At 38.1% G+C, this 23,329-nt stretch overlaps 1 protein-coding gene across 2 annotated transcripts in view; it reads right to left on the bottom strand.

Moving 5' to 3' along the window:
* Positions 1-588: 588 nt before the first annotated feature.
* Positions 589-23,329, bottom strand: part of RAB11FIP2 (RAB11 family interacting protein 2) — a 50,839-nt gene continuing 28,098 nt past the window's right edge. Inside the window, exons 4-5 of one of the 2 annotated variants that reach the window (XM_048506002.1) lie at positions 14,272-14,317; positions 589-6,164 (exon numbers count right to left, since the gene is read on the bottom strand). In XM_048506002.1, the coding sequence (XP_048361959.1) occupies positions 5,937-6,164; positions 14,272-14,317 (274 nt within the window). In that variant the 3' untranslated portion in view covers positions 589-5,936. The remainder of the gene's footprint in view (positions 6,165-14,271; positions 14,318-23,329) is intronic. The other variant, XM_048506004.1, reaches the window with a different exon arrangement.

Below are 23,329 nucleotides of genomic sequence, written 5' to 3'. Positions count from 1 at the left end.
AAAGGGCTTGATTACAGAGTGCCAGTGCACATGACTCCCCGATGACGGAGGAGTTTCTCCATTCTCTTCAGATCAGGAGAAACACTGCATCCACACTTTACTGGGGTAGATGAGGTAACATGATGACACAGACACATGAAATTATGCAAGATTCTTTTTTCCCCATGAAGCTTTGGAGCATGATTATAGGGAGATTTCTTTGATTCCACAGTGATAATTTTTCCATTTCTAAATTTTGAGCCTGTTTTTTCCCACTTGTTCTGGGTTGTTGTTTTTTACCTTGGAGGAGAGTGGGCTGAAGAAGGGCTTTGAAGACTGTGTTTCATTGAAACTATATTATTTGGATTTGTTGTGTTAATATTTAAAATTTTGTTTTCTTGTATTACATTTCAAACAGAGGTGACACTATGCTATGAGGTTGAAGCTGCTGCTGACACTGAAAAAAATACAAAAGTCCATTCACTTAGGAGATCAGAGATAGAATAGTGAACTCATAGTTTTTAGTTTTCAGAGGACTGTCATCATAAGTAATGAGTGCAGGTCTGAATTCTACTGTGATGAATGTGTTAGAACAATAAGACAAATTACTGCAGTGCACAATGGAATTTTATTGGTGTCTGACATGCAACAACAACTGGGGAAATTCTAAAATCAAGATCACAGTTTTGACCAAGTAAGAAGGACTACAAACACAACCCCAAATGACATGACATGCTTTTCAACTTTCTACACATACAGATGCCACGCAGACCTATAAGATGTGACTTTCCATGGCCATAAAAATACACACTTGATCAATCATTGCACAAAAACAAAACCTTGTTTGCCAAGACATGCTCATATCTTTTGTTGACTTGCTTTATGATTCTACAGCATTATGTTGTACCAAAACAAATATACCAACTGGAAAACATCTATGCTCAATGGAACAGTTGCATCATGTGTAAGATTGAAACAGCATATTTGAAAATATCAAATGAGGTTCCAACAATGCTACAGGCATTGTTAGGACCCAATTACACATTAGATTTGTAATCAGAATACTCAGATTGCAGCTGTTGGGATGGCACTTGATTTGGACTGCAGTTGTGACATAGGAAGAGTTTTAACTCCTTTTTCCATACACATTGTTTTTCTGATAGAAACTGACTGCACCCCAAGATACTTATAGCTCTAGTAAAGGGGGGGGGGGCAGAGATTATTCTCTTTAATACCTGTCTTTTCCCCAACAGAGGCAAATAGCAACTTGGATGTTTGATCTCTAAATATTAGAGAAATAATACAGGGGAAAAGAGTTAATCCCATATCTACTCCACCACTACAGCCTTCATGCAGACTCAGACCCTCTCAAGGGTGCTTGGTAATCTTAAAGCAATAGCTTCCTAAACAGTTACACCCTTCTAAGCCCACTGAAGATTAAGATTGCATTGTCAATCACAGAACATCACCAGAATGTGTAGTTTTGACTACTACTTGGTAGAAAAAAAGAGGACCCTCAACCTTTGGACAATACTGCTGCATATTTAATACTGCCAGTAAACTATAATCACATTTAGAATATATCTGGATAAACAGAATGGGGATACAGAAGTGTAAGCCATGCTACTGTACTAACAGTACTTTTTGAACTTCTGGAAATAAGCTCCTTAAATAACTGAACAAAATAATTTTAGCAGGATTAGAAGCCCTTTTAATTTAGCAGTTATTTAATCAGTAATCAGTTGCTTTTGAGAGCACAGAAGTGGGCATACATTACATACATTTAAAAATACATACACGTTCATATACTATTATAGTCAGGGCTGTAAAAACTTCCAGTTCTGGGAAAATTTAATCTACATTCATCTTTAAAAGGTATAGCTGTAAATAATATTTTAGTGTGGCAATATAGACAAAATGCTTTAAAATATTTTAACTGAGCAAAGATTATGAGATTGGAATGGGGAGGGACTGAACTGATGCTTAATTGAGAAAGTGGATGGATTCATAAAACCTTCAAATACAAGGTGACACTGTCATTGCTGAAACATTACAATTAGCCCTTGATTTACAGCTGATATCAGATGTAGCTAAGCTTCATCTATGAATAGTTCTACATTCATTGATAATTGGCAATCAAGCTCAGCATAAAAACACAACAGCAAAAGTAATACAAATATTAAGCATTCTTTTTGATGGCAGTAACTTTTCACTTGATATTTACAACCTTAAACATGACTCCATGTTCTTTACAAAAGTACTAAAGATTCTGCTGGTAGGCGGTGCTGCTTCAAAAAGAACATTTCAAAATGTCTGTTTGCTGATAAGCCCTTTGTGTTAACAAGAAAGCTCTGTTAAGAATGTGTGACATGTGAGGCCTGAGAGGATGGATTTTTCCAACTCCTAAAATACTCTGCAGAAGCTATTTTACACTGAAGGTACATATACAATGTTCTAGTAGGCAACGTTTTATTCTACAATTAATATTGCATGTGGCTTAACAAACCCAATGAGTCTGAAAACATTCTCAAACTGGAGAGTGATCCCACCAAGGTTGTACTTGATGGGTTTCTTTATATGTGGATGAAGTGAACCTGACATAGCAACCCTACTGTCACACACAGAGACTCCTGCCTCCACCACAGCTGGGGCTGGGTTGCTGCTCCCAAAAAGTGAACCGTTGTACAAGGCAGTTGTGTGCCTGCCTACCGTCTGTCTGATGATGCATCAAGTCTTTGTAGAAGACTTAGTGCATCATCAAATGGCTGTACTAAGATTCAGATTGTACATTTGATGGTGAAAAAAGAACTATGCCTATTTTAGAAACAATACCTTATCTAAGGTACATCTGTGTTTTCCAGATGCTTGCAAGTAAGTATTAGAAAGAAGATGCTAATTTAAAAGTCAGAGAGGATGTAATGACTAGAAGGTAAACAAGTTTTTCAGCTAATGCAATCTATAAACACACACCACACAATCATCAAATTCTTGTTGATTCTTCTTTGTGTTAAAATTGATATATTTCACTATGTACTTTGATCATTCACATTAAGATCTGAGTATAATTTTAAAAGCAATAGAAAATAAATATTTCTAACAATATAAGCTGAAGAGTTATTCGACTTATGCTCTTCTCTATTTTACTTGAGTAACTTATTGAAGAGATGTGATGAAGTTGCACATAATGCAAGTTCAAGTTCATCATCAATGACCTTCAACCTCACAAGCAGAAGTCTTTCGTACATGAAAACATCTCCAAGCTTTGGATGTTTAATATTTTTAAATACAGTGTGGTATAAATACTGGGTATGCACATCTACTTTACACAAAAAAATGACAACAGATCAGAATGTATCATTTGGCACTTGCATATAATATAATAAAGTAAAAATGTGAAGACTTGAATTAGACTAACAGAAAGAACCATCGTAAGCCTGCCTATGAACAGCTTGTGGTGGGAATGAAGTTCTACACAGGGGCATCCTGAAGATATGTACGTACTAAGCCACATCAGACAGGCTGATATAAATTCAGTGCCAGCTTAGACATAGGCAGCATTGGCCATACATGTTGAGGACAGACCAAGATTTAGTGACAATCCTAATCTCCTTAACCTGCACCAGTGTTAACCATGGTATAGTTTTAAAAATAGCCGTACACATGCTGGAGGAAAAAACAACTGTTTCCACGAGGTCCCCTAGCCCTGCGTGGGTGAGGATTTTGACTAAATAGGCAGCCAGTCACAGCCACAGCCCCCCTGAGCACTGTTTTTAAAAAACAGTAAGGGCAAGTTATTTCTCATTACTGCTGGCATCTTAGAAACCTACACCCCAGAAACTGGCATGAGGACAGGTGGGAAAGAATGGAGTCCAGGATGCTGGGATAAAACAGATTAAATTGTGGCAATGCCCGCCCGCCCCCCGCCCCCCATCTGCAACAAGGGGGTGGGGCATGGGGGCCTGTTGAAAAAAAAAGATTGTTGCAGGGAGCTGCCAAGCAGAATGAAAAACGTATCCTAAGTGATTACTTTCTGTAGTGCAGAACCTCAACTAGAGCTGGGACTCCCTGCAGGGCTTTCTGATAACTTTCCTCATGCAAGATGCAACCTGAAGACCTTGGGCATACACTGCCTGTGCATTTTTGCTGCAAAATTCCTTTTCTCTGCCACCCTTTTTGTCCTGATACATATGACACGCAGAAATATCAAGGCTGTTGGAGACTTCATAATACAGAAACGAGGCACAGTATTGTGCATGTCTAACTGAGTGTGCAGTTAGAGGACTGTTCTCAAGTATGTGAAGTTCTAGCCTAGCCCCTTCCATTTTACTGCCGCTGCTTTTGCTTCTCTGTATTGTTCCAATTTTAGTATATGTGCTGCCAAAGCAAGCTGATAGCCAAAAGGTGTCCACTGCCTTCTTACTGACAATACCCAAGTGGGAAAACCCAAACCCATCCTCCTCCTTTGAGCTACTAGGATGATAATAGAGAAACCTCCTGAGATACTGAGATTCTTTTGCTGCTGCTCCATTGACTGCATCTCTCTTGCCTGGCAAAAAAACTGTTGTTCCTTTGAGTTGAGGTTTCAGACATTCCAGTAGGGTTGCCTCTGCAACGGCGTTTTGTGGGCCTACAGAAAGGGAGTACAGCTGCAAGGGGTTTAAGCATGCATCTGTGAACTACCTAAACAAGGGGCAATTATTATTATTATTTTAAAAAGGTGAAAGTCAGTTTTATTCTTCAGAGTCCCCCCTCTCCCACAGAAAGGTCCTTCTGTATGATTCCCATGTTTCATACCTTAGCACAAAGGAATCCTACTATTTAATAGTCAACTGTTCCTTCCTTCTGAAAACTTCATCTTAGCAAACACTCCTGTATAATGCAGATTACAATACAATAACTTTTTTGATTGGTATAAAGCAGTGTTTTTCATTAAAAAATGCATTCAGATACTTTGAGAGGCAGACACAACACTATATACAAATATTACCCTATCTGAGGTGTGTTAATTTAAATACATCCATTATGTTCAAATAAAGGACAATATTTGATATTTGAAGTAGAATATAGTTGTTTTTAAACCACTTATTTAAAGCAATCACCATCCAGACTGGCAAAGGCAGACAAGTATAACATTTGCATTTTCTTGTCACACTTTGGCAAAAGCCAGGGAAAATTGCATATTCTGGCATACAGATTCTTTAAACATTGTCAATGAGCTGTATCTGTCTTAAATCACACAAACATTAACCACACGAGGTATTTATATATCACTTCTTTTGATTTACTTAATGTATACTTGTATGTTTAAATAGGTGGTATGCTTTACCTGTATGCAACATATCTAGTTTGTTATATTCCACGGAACTCTAATAACTTGCTGTTACTTTAATAACTTGAAAAGTCCAAATTCATAAAGACAAAATTTAGAGATCCCCAGTTTAATTTTTTCAAATGAATTCCACTTTAGAACCAATCCATGTGGCAAAAACATGGCATGACGCTTCTTCTTTATTAAGCATGGTTTGGTGGCTATTAATAAATAAAATATTAACAATAAAGCCTCACATTATCACATTTTTCTTCATGTTTAGAATTGCAAACTACAACCTGCTTGTGCGCATCCACGCTGACAGCATGCTGTATCAAAGAGACTGACTGAGGTGCACAGAAAATATTCAAGTGTATGGGATCCTATGTGTACAGTGGTAATGAAGTTAACTATGACGTAAAAACTACCTTCATGTAACTATTTAATGTAAAAGGAATATCTTATGGCAAATAGAACTTAGTTTTATTTTGTAATGTTATGAGTTCATGTGCAGGTGTGGACAAAACCTGTTGATATTTGGAGACAACCTATCTTTCAGGAAGAAATGAGGGGTAGTGGAATGTAGGGTATCAATAAGCTGTCCATTTCATTACTCTCTAAAGAAATGCCATGGGGTAGTGGCAGAGACTCAGCTTTTGGAAAATTTGCCAGCTCGTCGAGAAGGTTCATATGGCACTCGGAGAATACTGGGAGTTTCTTCCATTACTCGTACAAGAAGATTGTCAATGTAGTCCTCAAGTTCACGAATATGGGTGTCCTTCTTCTTAAGTTGCTCTTTGTGTTTCACTAATTCTTGTAACACCTCTTCATATGTCAGATTACGATACCCTGCAGCAGCATCAAAAGGATTCCCATCCTAGAAAACAGCAGAATTTAAATAAACATTTTGGAAATGTTTTTGGTACCAATATTATTACGGTACCAAAATGAGAGGGTATGAAAATGAAACTTCTCTATAATGTCCCAGTATCTTATAAGACATTAGGTTATGCATTATAACTATATTTAAACAAGAACACAGAACAGTGCTTCCAGTACTGACCTCAGACAGATAATCAGCTTCTAATAATCGGTGGCTAGAAGACTCACCAAAAATCAAACATCTCTGTATATACACACACAACATGCATCTTTACAATGTTCAAAATTCACTGTTGACCTCATACTATAATACACCCTAAGAACTGCTAAAAGCTCGTCTAATGTAACTTCTAGGGATATTCAAACAATACTGAAGTTCAATCATCATGCATTACTCCTGTGCTCCTCTCAGTTTCATGATGCCTGAGGACCATGATCAGTGGGTCACAAATGTCATGAATAAGTAAGGAGTCTACCGTAACAGAATCCCCAGAACACTTCTCATTATACAAAATAAATGTTGAAATAATATTCTCTCACTGCAGTCCACTTCCTTATCCCAGTATGTGGACTGATGTAAGGGCAGATTTTAATATTAGAATTGTGATGTGAGAACCACTAGAAATGCTGTTGCATGACGGAAGGCAATTAACATCAGAGAAATTGTCAGAAAAATCCCTTTTTTTTTTTTGCAAATTGGGGGATTGCACTGATGAGAATACTAACTGGAAGTTGCCATATCTCTCTGGTTTAACTGAAATAGACTGATAAGAACAATTATCTACTTCCCACCGGCTAGCCATTCAACAGGAACATCTGATTTGATCCATGTCCCTGTTAAAAAAGAATACCAGCGCCCTCAAATTTAACCAAAACAATTTTAATCTAAAAACAAGATCTTTTATGATGTGTGAGCATTTACTTATTTACAAAGCAATTTTGGTCCCAGAAAGAGCACTGGAACCATTTGAATGATTTTGCTGATCAATCCTGGCATCACTTCAGTAAGAAAGGGAAGAGAAGTTGCAGCAAAATATAAATACGAAGGAATTTACAGTACACCAACTTTTTCAAGCTCTCACTGTTGGTCTGTAGCAAAAGCAGGAGCAGATTGTAATTGAGATCTAAGGGAAACAGGCCTCCATCTGGGACCCACAGTGCAGCGTTATTAAGTGAACATTTCTCTGGAATACTTCCCACTTGCCTGGCAGAAGATGCTGCAAGGGAACCAGTCTACATTTGAAAAAAATCCAAAACGATTAAAATGGATAATAGATGTGGTTCAAAAACATTTCTTGGGTGCTTCCCAACACTGAGATAATTCTTCTGCACTCATGCTTTTTAATGAATGTATGTTCTATTTTAAGCATTTGTCAACATCTAACACATTCTATATATAAAAAAATCTTAAATGTTAGAGGCTAATTCACATGTGCAGGTTCAATTGGTCACACAGTTACTTGCAGCAGAATATATGAATTGTTTCTATTAGATTATATTTAATTTACTATCAGGCAATGTGAAAATCGATCCAATAGATTTTCATATCAAGTCCCTGATGCTACAGGTGACGAATGTATATTTGTGAATATGCTTTCCCCTTCTCTTCTAAAGCAATCAACTGACACAAGTGGATAGAAAGAAACAAAAGGCGGGTTTTTAAAGAAGTAAAATTAAAGTTCAGTTTTTGACAAACAGAGCCAGGCAGTGAATATCCAAATATCTGGTAGATTTTACAATTACACCACAAGTACAGAAGACATCAGTCCAGAACTGATGTCTTTCAAAAAATGATGTAATTTGTAAATTTGCACAATATTATTAGCCAAAGCCCCACTCTATTTGTTTTGTGCCTATATATCTAGCCAATAATGTGATGAGAGAGGGTACCCCCTTTTTTGGTGATTCATCTATGTCAGGTCTTGTCTACCATGGGAATGTGGAAAATAGAATTGTGTAACTGAGGAATATCCCAAAACTACTGTTTGAACTGCCTTTTCTTTGACAACTCAACCTTTAGGAATGCAGCCAAGGATTTATGTAGCTTCTTAAGTCTTGTTTGTCTAATTACCCATTCTAGTCCTCCCATGGCTGTGATACAAAAATCAGAGTACTTGGATTTAAGCAGATTTCAATTGGACTAAATAGTCTGTGGATAAGGTTGTTTATGCTCATTTTCAAGACTGCTTAGTATGTGTTGTAACAGCTATATTTTAGGCAAAGTAAGAAATACTGCAGAATTCTAACACTGCATTGATCTAGAAAGAAGAGGCCACTGATTCTACAGATTGACTGGTTTACAAAATAAGATACAAAATGTACAGAATTCTGAGTTAGTCTAATTTTTAAAAAGTGTTTTTAGCAGTCCTTTCCAATGAGTCAATGTACAGTGATGGGCAAGTGTAACAGATTTAGGAATCTGTTTACAGCCAAATAACAATTGGGTGACAACCCAGAATGGAAACCAACCAGAGTTCTAAATAATGTAGAACAAAAGGTGCCTTGAACTACAAAATTATGTGTAAGACTTAGTTCTCTGGTATAGCACTGACAAAACAACCTTCAACCAGCCCATTAGAAAACAAACTCACTCAGCCTGCAGTAGGAAAGTCACAAACAGTTCAAATCCTGAGACACATACAGCACAAAATATTTGAACTGTTACCATCAGGCTGCAAATCAAACTTTAAACTTTGGGAAGCCTGATGTTTAGAATTGAAGCCCATCATTAAGCCTATCATTAAGGAGGACATATGCTGATGATTTAAGAAACATCCCACCTCAAATATGCAAGAATTCACCTTCACTCCCTTTCAGAACATCCACTATCTATACTTGGCACTTTTCACATCATTAAAACATGCAGGTGGCAAAGTTGAAATCAAGCTAATTAGACAGGGCTAGCCAGCAAGCCAGTATAAATGCTACAAGATAAGCACTTGGTCAACTGTTTACAGTTTTGAGCTCCTTGAAACAAATGAATGCAAAAGTATACTCAAATGGTTTAAATTCATGAGATATAATTTATCGTTTCAGTGTTTTCGTCAATTATCACAATTCCAAAATTCCCATACTAGTATGCAAACACTTCACAGATGTATCTGTCTGTGAGGATTTCACATTAAATTCAGATAATATTATATTCTCCCAACAATGAACTGGAGAAATAGCCATTATTGCTTGATGTGTTTGTCTACAAGTATAACACTCACAAACACATACATTCTTTTTTTAAAAAATCCTTCATAATATACAATAAACTGTCAAATTTGTCACCTATAAAAAAGAAATGCTGACAGTAGTCACAACATATTATTATATATTGAATCACAGATGGTCCTGCATAAATATAACTTTAAGATGTTCACTTACGCTCAGACCATATGCACATTTTAATGAACAACTGATAAGTGTTTATGCAAATATACTGAAGTTACTGAAAACACCATGAGTTCAGCCTTTAGAAAACATAAGAATGAGTTTTTACATATGTTAAAGGAATGATGGGAAATGTAATTGTAACAAATCTTTTTTCTGTCATTTACTAAGCATATTTCTATAATACCCACATTTCAGGGGGCGGGAGGAAAGGACAAAAAGATTTTAAATAGGTGAATAGGCAGGGAAAGCCTTGATAACCAAATATTATCTGGGTACCAATGGATAGTCACAACTACTGGGAACTGGAGAGATAAAATGGTAACTTGGCATCCTTTGATCATCTGCTTGTTGTTCTAATGAGGAACTTTGCTTTGGGAATATCAACCAAGATACTTTCACATGTCTTGTCCTACTTGCTTCATCTTCCTTTCAGCTCTTAATTAGGCTTTAAAGAACTCTCACTGCCCTTTTAACTGGCTACTGCTCTTGTTTAAACACTGCTCATTCACAGACAGGTGTTGGCACCACCAGAGCACAAGGCACACAAACTTAATTACCAAACACTGCATCGAAGGGAAGAAAAGAAATAACAATTCATTTGAAAAACATCCCACAAATTATTTAGAACTATTTAATAATAGTTTTGTAACACTTTTTTTACACAATAGTTGTATTAGCTATAAAATAATACTTTCTACTGTCTAACTGGATTTCATAAACTTAAAAGTAAGATATGGGGTAGTTTGTTTTTCAGAATTGGAATGCTTGTTATCATCATCAATTCTTCTAAATAATTAGTAGGTAAAATTTTCATTAAGCTTTTGCTAAACAGTCATAAGATAAGCCTGAGTTTTATTTTTTTAATACACAGTAATCAATAAACATATCCCAAAGGGTGCAATTCTATGTAGTCTACCCAGGAGTAACCTACATTGACTTCAGCAGCAATTTTTTCTGAGTAAATATGCAGAAGATTGGGTACACATAACCACACATCATTTATTGTAATGGTATCTGCTGAATCTTACACATGTAGTCATAACTAACATTCAATGGAAGGTGATCCAAAACTGCCAAGCTACAGCAGCTTTTGATATTGATTTTAAACTTGAAGATTAAGTCACTGCTTGGTTGAATTCATTTTTATCTAACTGAAACATGAGTTTTCTGCATTATAAAAACATGGACAGATTAAAAAATGTTTTACATGGCAAGAGATTAATTTAAAATATTTCTCACTTTTTCTGCATCCTGGTATATTGTAACCCTGTTTAAATAACAGTGAATGGGACATGCATCTGCAAGAATTTAATGAGCATAATATACAAAGGTCTATAAGGCCGTTTCCACACGGGTGGAATATGGCGGCCTGGGGATGGCAAACACGCCATTCGCATAGGGAGCACAGCTGCTTTGTGGCCGCGCCACCCGCCTGGCGCCGAGCCGGCGTTTTCAGAGTGCGCTGGGAAGTGCACTTTTCTGCGCTTCCCCCCCCCCCCCACACTCCCTGCCTTCACTCACCTGCTCTCTGGCCCTCCGGCGTTGCGCCAGTTTGGGACACGCTTCCCTACTCTGCTTACATTAACGGAAGCAGGTGCGCAGGGCAGGAGGCGCGGTCCTCAGGCCCCCGCGACACGCCGGAGGGCCGGAGAGCAGGAAGTCGATCGGGCTTATTACCAGCTCGCCTCTTCCCGGTTCTTTCTGGGACCATCCATGCAGACTGTCCCAGTGTCGTCGGGTCGGCATCAGAAACACCGACCCAAGCCCTTCCGCCTCCGTGCGGAAAGGGCCTAAGTAAAGTTTTGGGAAAATATAGGAGGATGACGATTATAAAATATCTTGGTCAATACCCCCACATGAAGAGGTACTATTGAAAGTTAGAACATATATTATTTGAGGTATGGGGTATAGTATAGGAAAACAGATTCCATAGGGAAAGAAATGAAATAGTGGCAAATGGAGATCAATGCCATTGGTTTCCATATCATCAGTTGAAAAAACAGTTTGAACAAGGTGAGAAGGTTGGATTTGAGTCGGGCCGTTTCCGCACGGCCAAAAGCAGCGACGCGATGACATCGCAAATTGCGACGCATCCCAAAAAAAAGCCGCTCATTGCACATTGTACAGGCGGAGGCTGCGGGCGCCCTTGTTCAAGAGCCCCATAGAAATGCGTAGACGGTTCAAGCGACGAAGCCGCCAGTGAAGCCGGGCTGCCTTCGCGACAAGGCGTTTGGCGACTCAAGGCGGTCCGCAGTATAGCCCGACGCCATTTTGGACGACAGCTCCGCGGCTGCTGTTCGCGACGAGCGCCGATAGCCATGGTGGAAAGCGAGTGGCTTTGCCGCGGAATACACCGCCTTCGCGCCGGTTTAGCGTTGCCAAGCGACGGCGCGACTCAAGCGATTCTCCGCCAGCGCTGCGCCAAGAACGCCTCGCCTTCTGACGCTTCTTTTTCCATGGCTAAGGACTACGCCATATTTTGCCCGTATGAAACGGGCCTCTACCCACAATTCTGAACTGAGAAAAGCTTTATGTACAGAGGACAAATTTTTAGTTTAAAAATGTATAAACTCATGCTAGCAAGAGAGAAAGGCAGAAAGGATTAAGGAAAACTTGATAAGATGCACACAAGGTTTGAGGACTGAAATTAAATTGGAGCAGTAGGATAAAATTTGGAGACAAACCTTGTGTGTTGTATTAATTTGAAAGAAATTTTTTTATAAGATATTCTTCCTATGGTATTCATATCTAGCTAGACTAGCTAAAATGTATATAAAGATATCAGATATGTGTTGGAAATGTAAGGAAGAAAAAGGGTCATTTAAACATATGCGATGGGGATATAAGAAGATTAAAAGATTTTGGTTTGAGGTTTATAAAGTGATGAAAAAGACATTGGGATATCATTTTAAGTTCAGACCAGAGATGTTTCTGTTAAATAAACTTGATTTAAGAATTTGTAAAGGGAATGAAAAATTGATATATCAATTCAGCAAATAACTAGAAATCTTCAGAAATCCCTTCTGAAGAACACAAAACATTGGCTGAGTAAATTGACAGAATATGCTGCAATGGAGAAACTCTTGACATTAGTAAAATATAAGAACTGGGGAAAAATTCCAGAAGATTGGGATCTGCTATTAAGCTACCTTAATAATAGAGATGGATTTCAATACCTGTCAGCAAATGCAACACTGATAGAAAGAAGAAGTTTTGTAATTTGAAAATGACACAGATTTATTAAGTAAATAGTGTAAAAGTTGGTTTACAGAGTGATGTTAATAAAAATTTTAAGTCACAACTTGGACGTGAAGAAGTTGATTGTACACAATTCATGTTTTAGCAGGAAATTTAGTTGAAGAAATGGATCTTCTTTTCTTTTTTCTTCTGATTGAAATTGTGTATAAAGGTCATGAAATGTTTGAATTTGTTTATATTAATAAACTAATAAAGATTTTTTTTAAAAAAGAATGAGATATGCATTCTCATCTTTTGAGTTTACTGATAACTTCCCCATACAAAATCTGATGCAATTTACTTCTAAGTGTACAGGGGACTACAGACTATTTATGTGTCCAGAAGCTGCAGTATTTTTCAAACAACCAAGTGCCAAATTCACTGTTTAAACCTACGCTGCTTAGAGAGGTGGATCTAATACCACCATGTTTCTAACTGAATGAAAGAGATTTTGAATCTCAAATTCTCACCATACTGGCTAATCTTTCGACTTTTCATGGTCAAATGAATATTCCAAAGAATCAGTTCAAGCCTCTGAGAACCTTTTCATTGTTCAGGAGAGTTCATTCATTTCTACTACCAACTCTGCTATGTTTACTCATCAACTTACTATTTGCATTTTTGTTTACCTCTCCTAAAAAAGATTCTGAAGATTTATAGGATTAAGATTTGAGAAAGTCTTGTTACGTTTCTTCTTTTTCAATAACTCTATTGCTTAGTATATATATATTCTATTAAACTAATTTAATAGACAATTATTGAGGTAGATGATAAAATGAATAATCTGATACAAATCTATAGTGGAGCAATAGTGGGTTGAGACTTGAGGCTCAATAAAACTGGAAAAAGAACAACTAACATGACAAAGAAGTGGAGCACCATCTCCAAAAGTAAATGCTAAAGACGTTGAGGCTTTTAATTTAGAAAAAAAGACAACTAGGGTAGAGAACGAATGGGTTATAAAATCATGAAAATTAAGAATGATGTGGAAATAATTGGATTGAGAATGTTATTTTTCTCTCACATAACAGAACAACCTTATCAGGCAGCAGTTTCAGAAACTGAAAAAAAACAACAACTATTCCTTCATTTATTGCATAATTAAAGTATGAAACTCACTAACAAAAGATATGCTGATGAACTTTAATGTAAAGACCAGAAAACATTCTTATGCACAGTCATGGAAGATTGCTAAGAGCTGTTAACACACCTTTATAGCTAAGGAGATCCCATATATTTAGCTGCACTCTCTCACTGATCACCAGGTGGGAAAAAAAAACCTTATGCTCTGCTTGTGGGTTACTCCAGGAGAAATTGGCCAGCCAGTGTCAGGCACAAACCAATGGGCTGGATGGTCAGAACTAGCAAAAGCATTCTAATGCATGTGCACAGGAGACACTACCTTACCTCTTTACTAGACTGGTCAAATTTACAATGTTTTTAAAGACATCACACAAAATGAACTGGCATTTCTGTCAACTTACTGTGGCATTCCTGAGGTCTTCAGTTTTTGAAGGATTCACATTAAGACTAAGGAAGTAACCAAAAAGACATATTATATAATATTTATCTGTATATAATATTTATATATAAAGCTATGATCTGTTTCACAATATTGGATGTAAAGATCAACTGTGAGGTTCATAAATCCGAAAAGCATATTTCTTTAGAGGGAAGATTACCATTAGGCAATATCTTTTTTGAATTATTATGCTCCTCTGATCAAAGGTGTGAGCAAAGTCAATACAGATACAAGATAAAATACAAAGCAGTAGACATTAAAATACAGCGGAGCAAATGAAAACCCATCTCTGAAAGAGCTGAAAGAAAGCCCAATTTGGCAACACACTGCATTATTTCAGGACTGGTGTCTTCCACCAAAGAAGAGCTGAAGCAATATGCAATAGGTACTCTGATATTTACTCAGAATAGGTACAATCCAGAGGTCTCTGAGTGGCATTTATCAATCGCAAAAATGAGGTAGTCTATGGTTTCTATTATTCCACATGCAGAGCAAAAGTAGCAGTCAGAAGTTTTGGTGAAGCACCCTCTAAGTTCTGCAGTTGGCAGCAAATGGGCAGCCCCATCCAAACTCAGCAGCGGGCCATGGCGCCAATGCGGCGACACCTTGTTGCTCCCATGAAGGCTTATTGATTGTGTATGGAGGTTAGAACAGTAAAAAAAGCCTCCCTGCCACTGAGAAGCAACCATTGGCATAAGTCTGAGGCCTCTTTTTGGTGGCACAGCTCTGAGGCCCAGGCTGGTTGGCATAACACTGACAAAGGCTGAAATAGCCATGTACCTGCCCCATTCCTGCTATGACCATGGTGGCACCAGGGGCCCTGGGATACAGGTGCTGCATTCAGCACCATGTCCCAGTGCTGGGGAGTGTTGCAGTGGCTGCAGTGGCCAGCAAAATAGCCTCTCTGCTGAGGCAAGTGCCCCGGAATCTGCCAATGTGGCCATGCACCACTCCCACTAGCAGATTTGCCCTCCCTTTGGATGGCACCATTAGTCTACCTAACCTAAAAGCATACCTATTCCAAATGTACCGAGGAGCTTTAAGAAGATATTTCCGGGGTGGGGTAGGGGGGTTGGTGGTGGTGATGTCAAATTGTGAAAACTCTCCAATGTAAAAAAATCAGCATACACATCTTGATGGGCCTGTTGGTTTGTGTGGTCAAATTCAATTACCCTTTTCCTGTTGATTGATTTATTACATTTATATTCTGCCAATCTCCCGTAGGACTCAGGGCGGTGTACATATTAAAGCATATAAAAAATACAATATAATAAATAATACAAATATATATACATTTAAACTTTAAAAATAGATTACAAAAGATGGCAAGAAAAAACTACCTGGGGGCTTAAAGACAGATGCACGCCGTTTCCAGACGAGGCCAGAAATTATTTTAGGAAAAGGGATACCCAGCCAGCATGGCAGAGAAGGCCCAGCAGAGCAACTCTGTTTTTACAGGCGGAATTGGGATAAACTCCGCAGGGTCTAGATGTCAGCAGGGAGAGTGTTTCACCAGGCCAGGGACAGAGCCATAAAGGCCCTGGCCATGTCGTTACCAGCCAAACATCTCTGGGGCCTAGCTATCCTTACAGCTTCAGAATAGTGAATATCCCTAAGCCAGTGATGGTGAACCTTTTTGAGACCGAGTGCCCAAATTGCAACCCAAACCCCATTTATTTATTGCAAAGAGCCAACCAGGCAATTTAACCTGAATGCTGAGGTTTTAGTTTAGAAAAAACCGGTTGGCTCCCTCTTCTTCTGCCCCACCCACTTGAGCAGGGGCCAGCCTGCTCTAGCCTCCAGCCAGTCCCGTGTGCACCACTCTGTGCCTCTCTAGCATCTCTGCTTCCTCTGCACCCCACCCCCTTCGGGCAGCAGCCACCCGGAGCACAGGCACCAGGCCCGCCAGCCGAGTCCTCCCTGCCCACTGTGGTGTGCGCATGTCGTGCTCAGTGGCCCAGGCCAGCCTAGATGTGTGTGTGTGTGTGGGGGGGTGATTTTCTGCCCCCCACATGAGGAACTCTGTGTGCGCATGCCCACAGAGAGGGCTCTGAGTGCCACCTCTGGCACCTGTGCCATAGGTTCGCCATCACTGCCCTAAGCACACACTTTTAAAGGAATCTTTCTTCAGTAAATGTAAAAGCCCCCCACCCCACCCTCCAGGTATTCAATATTGAAAAGAGTGTCTTCAGTCTTACACTGAAGGCTCCTAACCAGGCTCTGGACACCATCAGGTGCTGCACAAAGTCTAATCAAAACACACTCCCTGCCACACACCTTGGGACACTTGTTAGCTGTTATAAAATTTGAAGAAGTGGGCAGTCAATGGACTCAGTGACCCCATTAATCAAAATGCCTGCCACAAATAAAATCTGTGGAATAATCTTAGAATTAAAAGCCTCAATAACTGCAGCAATGCACTGTTCCCCCTCCCCACTTTTAGAATAAAGGAACTCTAACAGTGTATTTATATTTGCCCTGGCAGTTTTTATATCCGAAGAAAATGTGAGCTTTCCAAGTAGGGTTGAGGGGTGAAGCTTGAATAAGCTGGTTAACTGTGTTGTTAACTACTTTAAACATCAATTAAGCAATATTAACAAATATAGAGACCACAAAGAACTATCAGATATCTTCTAGGTCAGTGGTGGTGAACCTATGGCACTCTAGATGTTCATGGACTACAATTCCCATCAGCACCTGCCAGCATGCCCAATTGGCCATGCAAGCAGGGGCTGATGGGAATTGTAGTCCATGGACATCTGGAGTGCCATAGGTTCGCCACTACAGTTCTAGATGTTCATACAACAGATAAAAAACTTAAGACCATGAGCTATTTTCTATTCAAAAATAAAGCCTGCGTAATATACCGTAATTAAATTTTTCCAGTACTAAATGTACATAAAATATTTCCACATTACAAAACATATGGCAGTGGGAAGGCAAGAGTATATTTATATAGTAAATATGTTGGTGCTTAGAAGATTTTCAGGTCATAGTATTCAGCAGTAGCAGCCAGTCAACAATTTTCAGAAAAACCACTCATTCCAGTGGAAGTACTTATGATTCATAAATGCCCTTTAATCTAATCCAGAAAGAAATAACATATATCGTGGCATAGGTTTTCATGGGTCTGAGCTTCCTACATCAGATGAATATAGTTGTAGCCCCACCAGAAAGGCATATATACCCTAGTACAGAAAGAAAAAGTAGCAAAGAAATACTTTGTTTAAAGCAAAGTGAGGCCCAAAGCAATGCAAGAAAATATGGGAATGGTGAGCATTACAGCCTACAGAGGGATACTTGTTTTCTGCACTGAACTGTACTCTGTTTCACATAAATATGTTTGTTCAGTCAGTTGAAGTGCAGCAGGTGATAAAATTGTATGCTTCCGCATTCGAATATAGTCCTGAATTAATATGAGTGTTAAGATTCATTTTTACTCCGTGTTTGTCAAAGCCATTATTTTGTGCATTATTGAACATTATTTTGTATATTACTGAACATACAAACAACATTTATGCCAAAATGCATTTTTACTTTCAAACGGATGGGGGGAGCATGACTAAGTAGGCTTTAGGACCCAGGTGGAGCATTCTACAACAAAAAAGGTCCAGCATGCTTTGTTCTGTGGCAGAGGAATATGAAATCTACTAACATCTTTATGAGAAACAGAGTACAGGCACACCCAATCCCTACTGAGCTCAAGTCTGATGGTGTTAAATTTGCAACGAATTCCAAACTTTTTGTACTGTCTACTTTACAACACTGGCAATATTTTTGTGCAGTCAATTATTTCATATACTACAGTGCATTTAATGGCAATAAAAGTGAAGTGGATTTAAGCATTTTTTTAAGAAAACATTTTTGTGGTAAAGAACTTAGGACCATGGGGAGGGGGGGGAACAATCTACGCTAAGTAGATTTCAGTTCTCAGATGGGTGAGAATATTTCATTTTGACTTCCTCTGCCTTTTAAAGACACAGCCATATTTTCAAGATTTATTCCAGCTACAAACGTTAGAAAGAGATTTTTGTTATTAAAAATGAAACACAAGATTATCATCATTCTGTGAAAGCTACCAGATTATTCCTCATGGGCCAAATTTTACAATGAATTATATGAATGCAGCTATGCAGATTTTAGACTCATGAGAATGATTTTTAAGCAATAAAATAAAGGGGCTTTTGAGAGTCACACTAGAGAAAGATGCTAGGAGTTGTATATTAAGATTTCTCAAAAGGGTTTTTTAAAAATAAAAGCAGTACAGAGGCTCATTTTTGGGTCAGCGAAGAGTGAAAGTAAACCCTTTATCTGTGCCATTTCACTAATTTGAAATCTTTCCACAGAGCTCCTATTTTCCCCCTGAAGCATATGTACCATATGTACCTCTATATCTTGCCCATATCTTTCCACAATGTAGCTCCATGGTGTGGTTTCAGGCTGGGGAAGAAAGGCTAACCCCTATTACCCTACCCAATGGCTGTGACCCTGATCCATGCAGGGCCTCTGTGGCTGCTGTTCAAAAAGAAAACAAATACCAAGGAGCTCCCAGCCAAATTTCCAGTATTCTATGAAGTTGGATTTTGAAATAGTTCCAGATTACTCTGGGCCAATTCTGTGAGGTATAAACAGCTTGTATTGCATGAAAACATACAATACAGGGATCTCACGAGTTGTTCATGACTAAATTAACCTGCAAATACTAAAATAGTAAAATATATAGTGTAGAGCTGTAAACTTTAACTGGTTTATTACTACATCAATCAACTAATGGTGAAATCCTACAGCAGAGATATACCAGTTGTAGAAAAAAGGGCAGGATTGGTACCCACATGACCCGTGCAAATTGAATGAACATAGCAGATAGAAGCAATCATGCAGCATAACAGTGTTGTGCTGCTACAAATCTGGAACAGCCCTGGCTTGTTAGACTTACTGCAGCAGCAGGAGAAAAGAATAGAGAAATGGACAACCTTTCACACATCCCAATCCCAAAGCTCAATAGAACTATTTCCTGGGCCAGCTTTGTGCTGCACCTAATGACAAAAGTTTTTAAATTAACAACAACAAAACTTCCACACTTCCACTATGTGTGTATACACACACACACAACATGAACAACACTAATTCCACCCTCTCCTGCCAGGGTTTGCCAAATGCTACACTGATCCAGGTAAGGAATTCTGGTGACACATGTAGGCATGCAGTATGTGGTGACATCGCCATGCTCTCAAACCCACAGCATGGGGAACAGTAGAAGATATACTAGTGATGAGTTATTCTGGTGAAAGTACATACACTGAACCAATAAGCAAGAACAGGAAGGAAGGGCAAATGGATAATGTAGCTAGTACTCTCAGACCCCATACAATACTGTACCTCCAAAGCACTCACTAGGAATCACAACTCTATGGCTGCAACTAGTACTATTAACCCAGACAACTACCACAGGTAAGTCAAGTGGGATCACAAGAGAGCTAACACTTGAAAGACCATCCATCCTCCTCTCTGCCCCTTAGGGTTGCCACAGCCATAGGCCCCACACCAGTCACTACTCACACTGGTCATGGCATTGGGAGAGGGGTAAGAAGAAGCTATTGCCACTATAGTCGATGACTGAGATCAAAGCAATTTCAGTGAAAGGCGAACATAACAAGGATATCATGGTTAATTAAAGTCATGGATATCTGAAATGAGAATAAGCAACAATAAGCAGATCCAAAATGAGAATGTGAATAGGATAATTGATCCCAGTTGGAATTACAGGGTTCACAATCCTCCAGTGTTTCATTATAAATGGAGCACCAAGGGTAGACAGCTCTGCAGAACAAAGCTGATAACTGTCTGAAGGATCATAGCTCCAATTTGTTTCATATCCTGAAACTCACAGTTTGGGCTGCAGTGGCATAGGTTTGTGATGACACATAGGAGGCAAGGTGAAAGAGCTAGTACCAGAGAAATGGATAAAGATGATTCCATCTTCTGAAATGAAGCAACTCCTTATCCATCACCATCAGAATGACATCAAACGCTAATACAGGAGACACTATCAAGAACTGCTTTTACTGGAGGGATTCACAGCCAGAAAAGAAAAAGAGGCACTCGGGGTGCAGATGTGGGATCCAAAAGTAACCATATCACATAAAAAGATGACAAATCTGGAGGAGGAGTTCATTCAGTGGGATTACTAATATTCCTTCTTCTAAAGTTCCTGTTGAGAGTGAGAAGCCTAAACTGGGCCAAGGGACTTGCACTGGGATTGGAAAACAGAACAAGAACCACTAGAAAGGTTGAAACGTACGACACAGCCACAGGCATTGGCAACCAAGCTCCCACCCACCCACCCCCACAATAGAAAGACTTAAGAATGATGAGTAGTTCTTTTCTAAGTCTGTTTGTAAATTTCTTTTTTAAAATGTTTTATTTTTTATTTGAATAAAATTATTTAGAATTTACATCAACAATTATTCCATATTATTTCCATTCACAAATACATTATAATTACCTTTAAGGAAAAAGAAAAAGTGAGGGGAAAAAAAGAAACACAAAAAGAGAAAGGAAAGAAAGAAAAAAAGCCCAAACCAACTTCAGCTGTGAGAAACTACCTAGTTTTTATATAACATATTTATACTATTTTCTAATCCTACACATTACTAGCATTCTAACACAATAACCTCAATCTAGTATTTTTATTTTTCCCTTTACATTTGTTAAGTAATCTTCAAGTAGCACTATCTAATTAAGCTCAACTAACTTTTGTAAATTTTCCCATTTCTTTTGGAGGTGTCTGCCTTCTCTCAATTTCCAGGTTAGTTCATCTGCTTCCATTATAGCAAAGATCTTCTTCTCCCAATCTTTCATTGAAGGTGTTTTCTCAGATTTCCAAAGCTTCACTATCTCCAGTCTCACCGGAGTAATCAAATATAGAAAAATATTATCATTTTTAAAAATTATATTATCTGTCGTTATGCCAAGGATTATTTCAGGTTTCATTTCCATTTGTACTTTAAAAATTTTTTCAATTCTACTGATCACTTTTCTCCAGAATTTTTAACTAACTCACAATCCCACCAAAGATGTGCCAATTTCCTTTTTTACATTTCCAACATATTGAACTAGTTTCCGCATTTATCTTGGACAATCTTATAGGGGTTAAATACCATCTATGGAAGAGTTTCAGAAAATTTTCTTTTAATTTTACAGAACAAGTGCAACTATTATTTCACTTCCATAAGCCTTCCCATTCCTCCATTGTTAAATAGTCTTTGGCCCATTTTAACATAACCTTCTTTACAGTTTCTTTCTCTGTTTTCAATTGTAACAGCAATCTGCATACTTTCTTCTGATAATGTATGGGTTTAGAAGCATTATGTCTCTTATCAAGAAATTTACAGCGCAAGGTATGTGCAAATAATCCAAAAATATTTTCTTGAGGAAAGGGATGGGATACCACTTTCTTGGAAATATTCTCTAGCCATGGAATCCATGTATAAGACCTATACTGTAACCACAAAGATGACCTGGGGTGACACTTCCTAGTTCTTAAGCATCATGGATCCTAATACTTACCTTCTAAAAAGCTAGCAGAAAAGGAACATCATCTGTGTTACATCTCTCAGGATGGCTGTGGAAACATTCACAGGGACAACTCTAAATATAAAAGCCTTAAGGTATGTTTTGACACTTCAGTCACATTCCTTTGGTATAATTACCACCCTCTTCATATTGCTATTAACTGTAGAAATGCAAGAGTTACTGAGTATTTAAATGTCCCACTTAATCTCAAAAATACAGATATGCTTGCACAGTTCAATTTGCTTTAACATTTATGCAGCAAAAGGTTCCTTTAATAAAGTCAGAAGTTTTAATTATACAATGTTAAAGATGAAGATCAAAAGATTTCACTGCCAGGATATTTTTTTAAAAAACTACAGCTTGGATTGTGTTAGCCATCCCATTTCAGTATCTGCGATTCAAAGATGGATGTAATTCATCTTAAAGTCACTCATTCAAATACAAAGATGGATAATGCTGGAATACAGGAGAGAGATCTGCATTCTTGTTTTGTTGTAAATATTTTTTTCTAAATTGGAGATTTGTAACATACTTGGTCATTGACTGTAAATAAAGTCTACTCTACATTCAAATACAAATACCTTTGTATTTGGAATCTCAAAACTACAATCAATTTCATGCCAGCTTACAAACCAATTCATTATAGTTGCTTTACAAAAATAGCAATCTTTTTGAACTATATGACAACTATAAGACCCATCCTATGTATGTTTACTCAGAATAGGCTCTGCTGAATCAACAAGCTGTACTTTTAAGAAATCATCATACATGTTTACAACAGCACAATACATACAATAAATTTTGTAAAAATTTAAAAACTTAAAAGAGGATTCACTATCACAGCCTTTTCGAAACAGGACAATTCATGATATTTCAAATTATATAACATTCAACATTTCTTTAAGATGAATTCTGAAGGCCTGAAAAACTTCCAAAACCATTCAATGCCAGGAACATTATGTAACATGTACAAAAATGTATAATTCCATTAGAAGAATCTAAATGGTTGGTGTATGTTGTTAAAATACTGGGATAAACTGTTCATGTCAGTATTCTGTAACCAACATAGATTCCACAACACTCTAATGTAAATAGTATTTATTGAAGGACAGTTGCATTCTCATTCCACTTCATATGCTTGTATACCACAAAGCTGCAATCATAATGGGCAAACTCAGCCTAAAATGTAAAAATCAGAATACACTGGATACTAAGCTGTCCTCTCGGAATCAGTGAATGACTCCTTTACAAAGGATAGTTCATTCAACTGTCTTTCCTGTTACTTCTCTTGGAAGTGTGCCTAGCTAGATTTTGACTTATAATGCAGAGGAATTTGCAATTAGTACATAGCTAAGTAAATATATGGCCAATTGGCCATGCTGGCAGGGGCTGATGGGATTTGTAGTCCATGAACATCTGGAGAGCTGCAGGTTGCAGATCCCTGA

This window comes from Sphaerodactylus townsendi, linkage group LG08, assembly GCF_021028975.2.
Source record: "Sphaerodactylus townsendi isolate TG3544 linkage group LG08, MPM_Stown_v2.3, whole genome shotgun sequence".
NCBI lineage: Eukaryota > Metazoa > Chordata > Lepidosauria > Squamata > Sphaerodactylidae > Sphaerodactylus > Sphaerodactylus townsendi.
The sequence above is the reverse complement of the archived record's forward strand: the minus strand, read 5'-3'. Positions and strand labels throughout refer to the sequence as shown.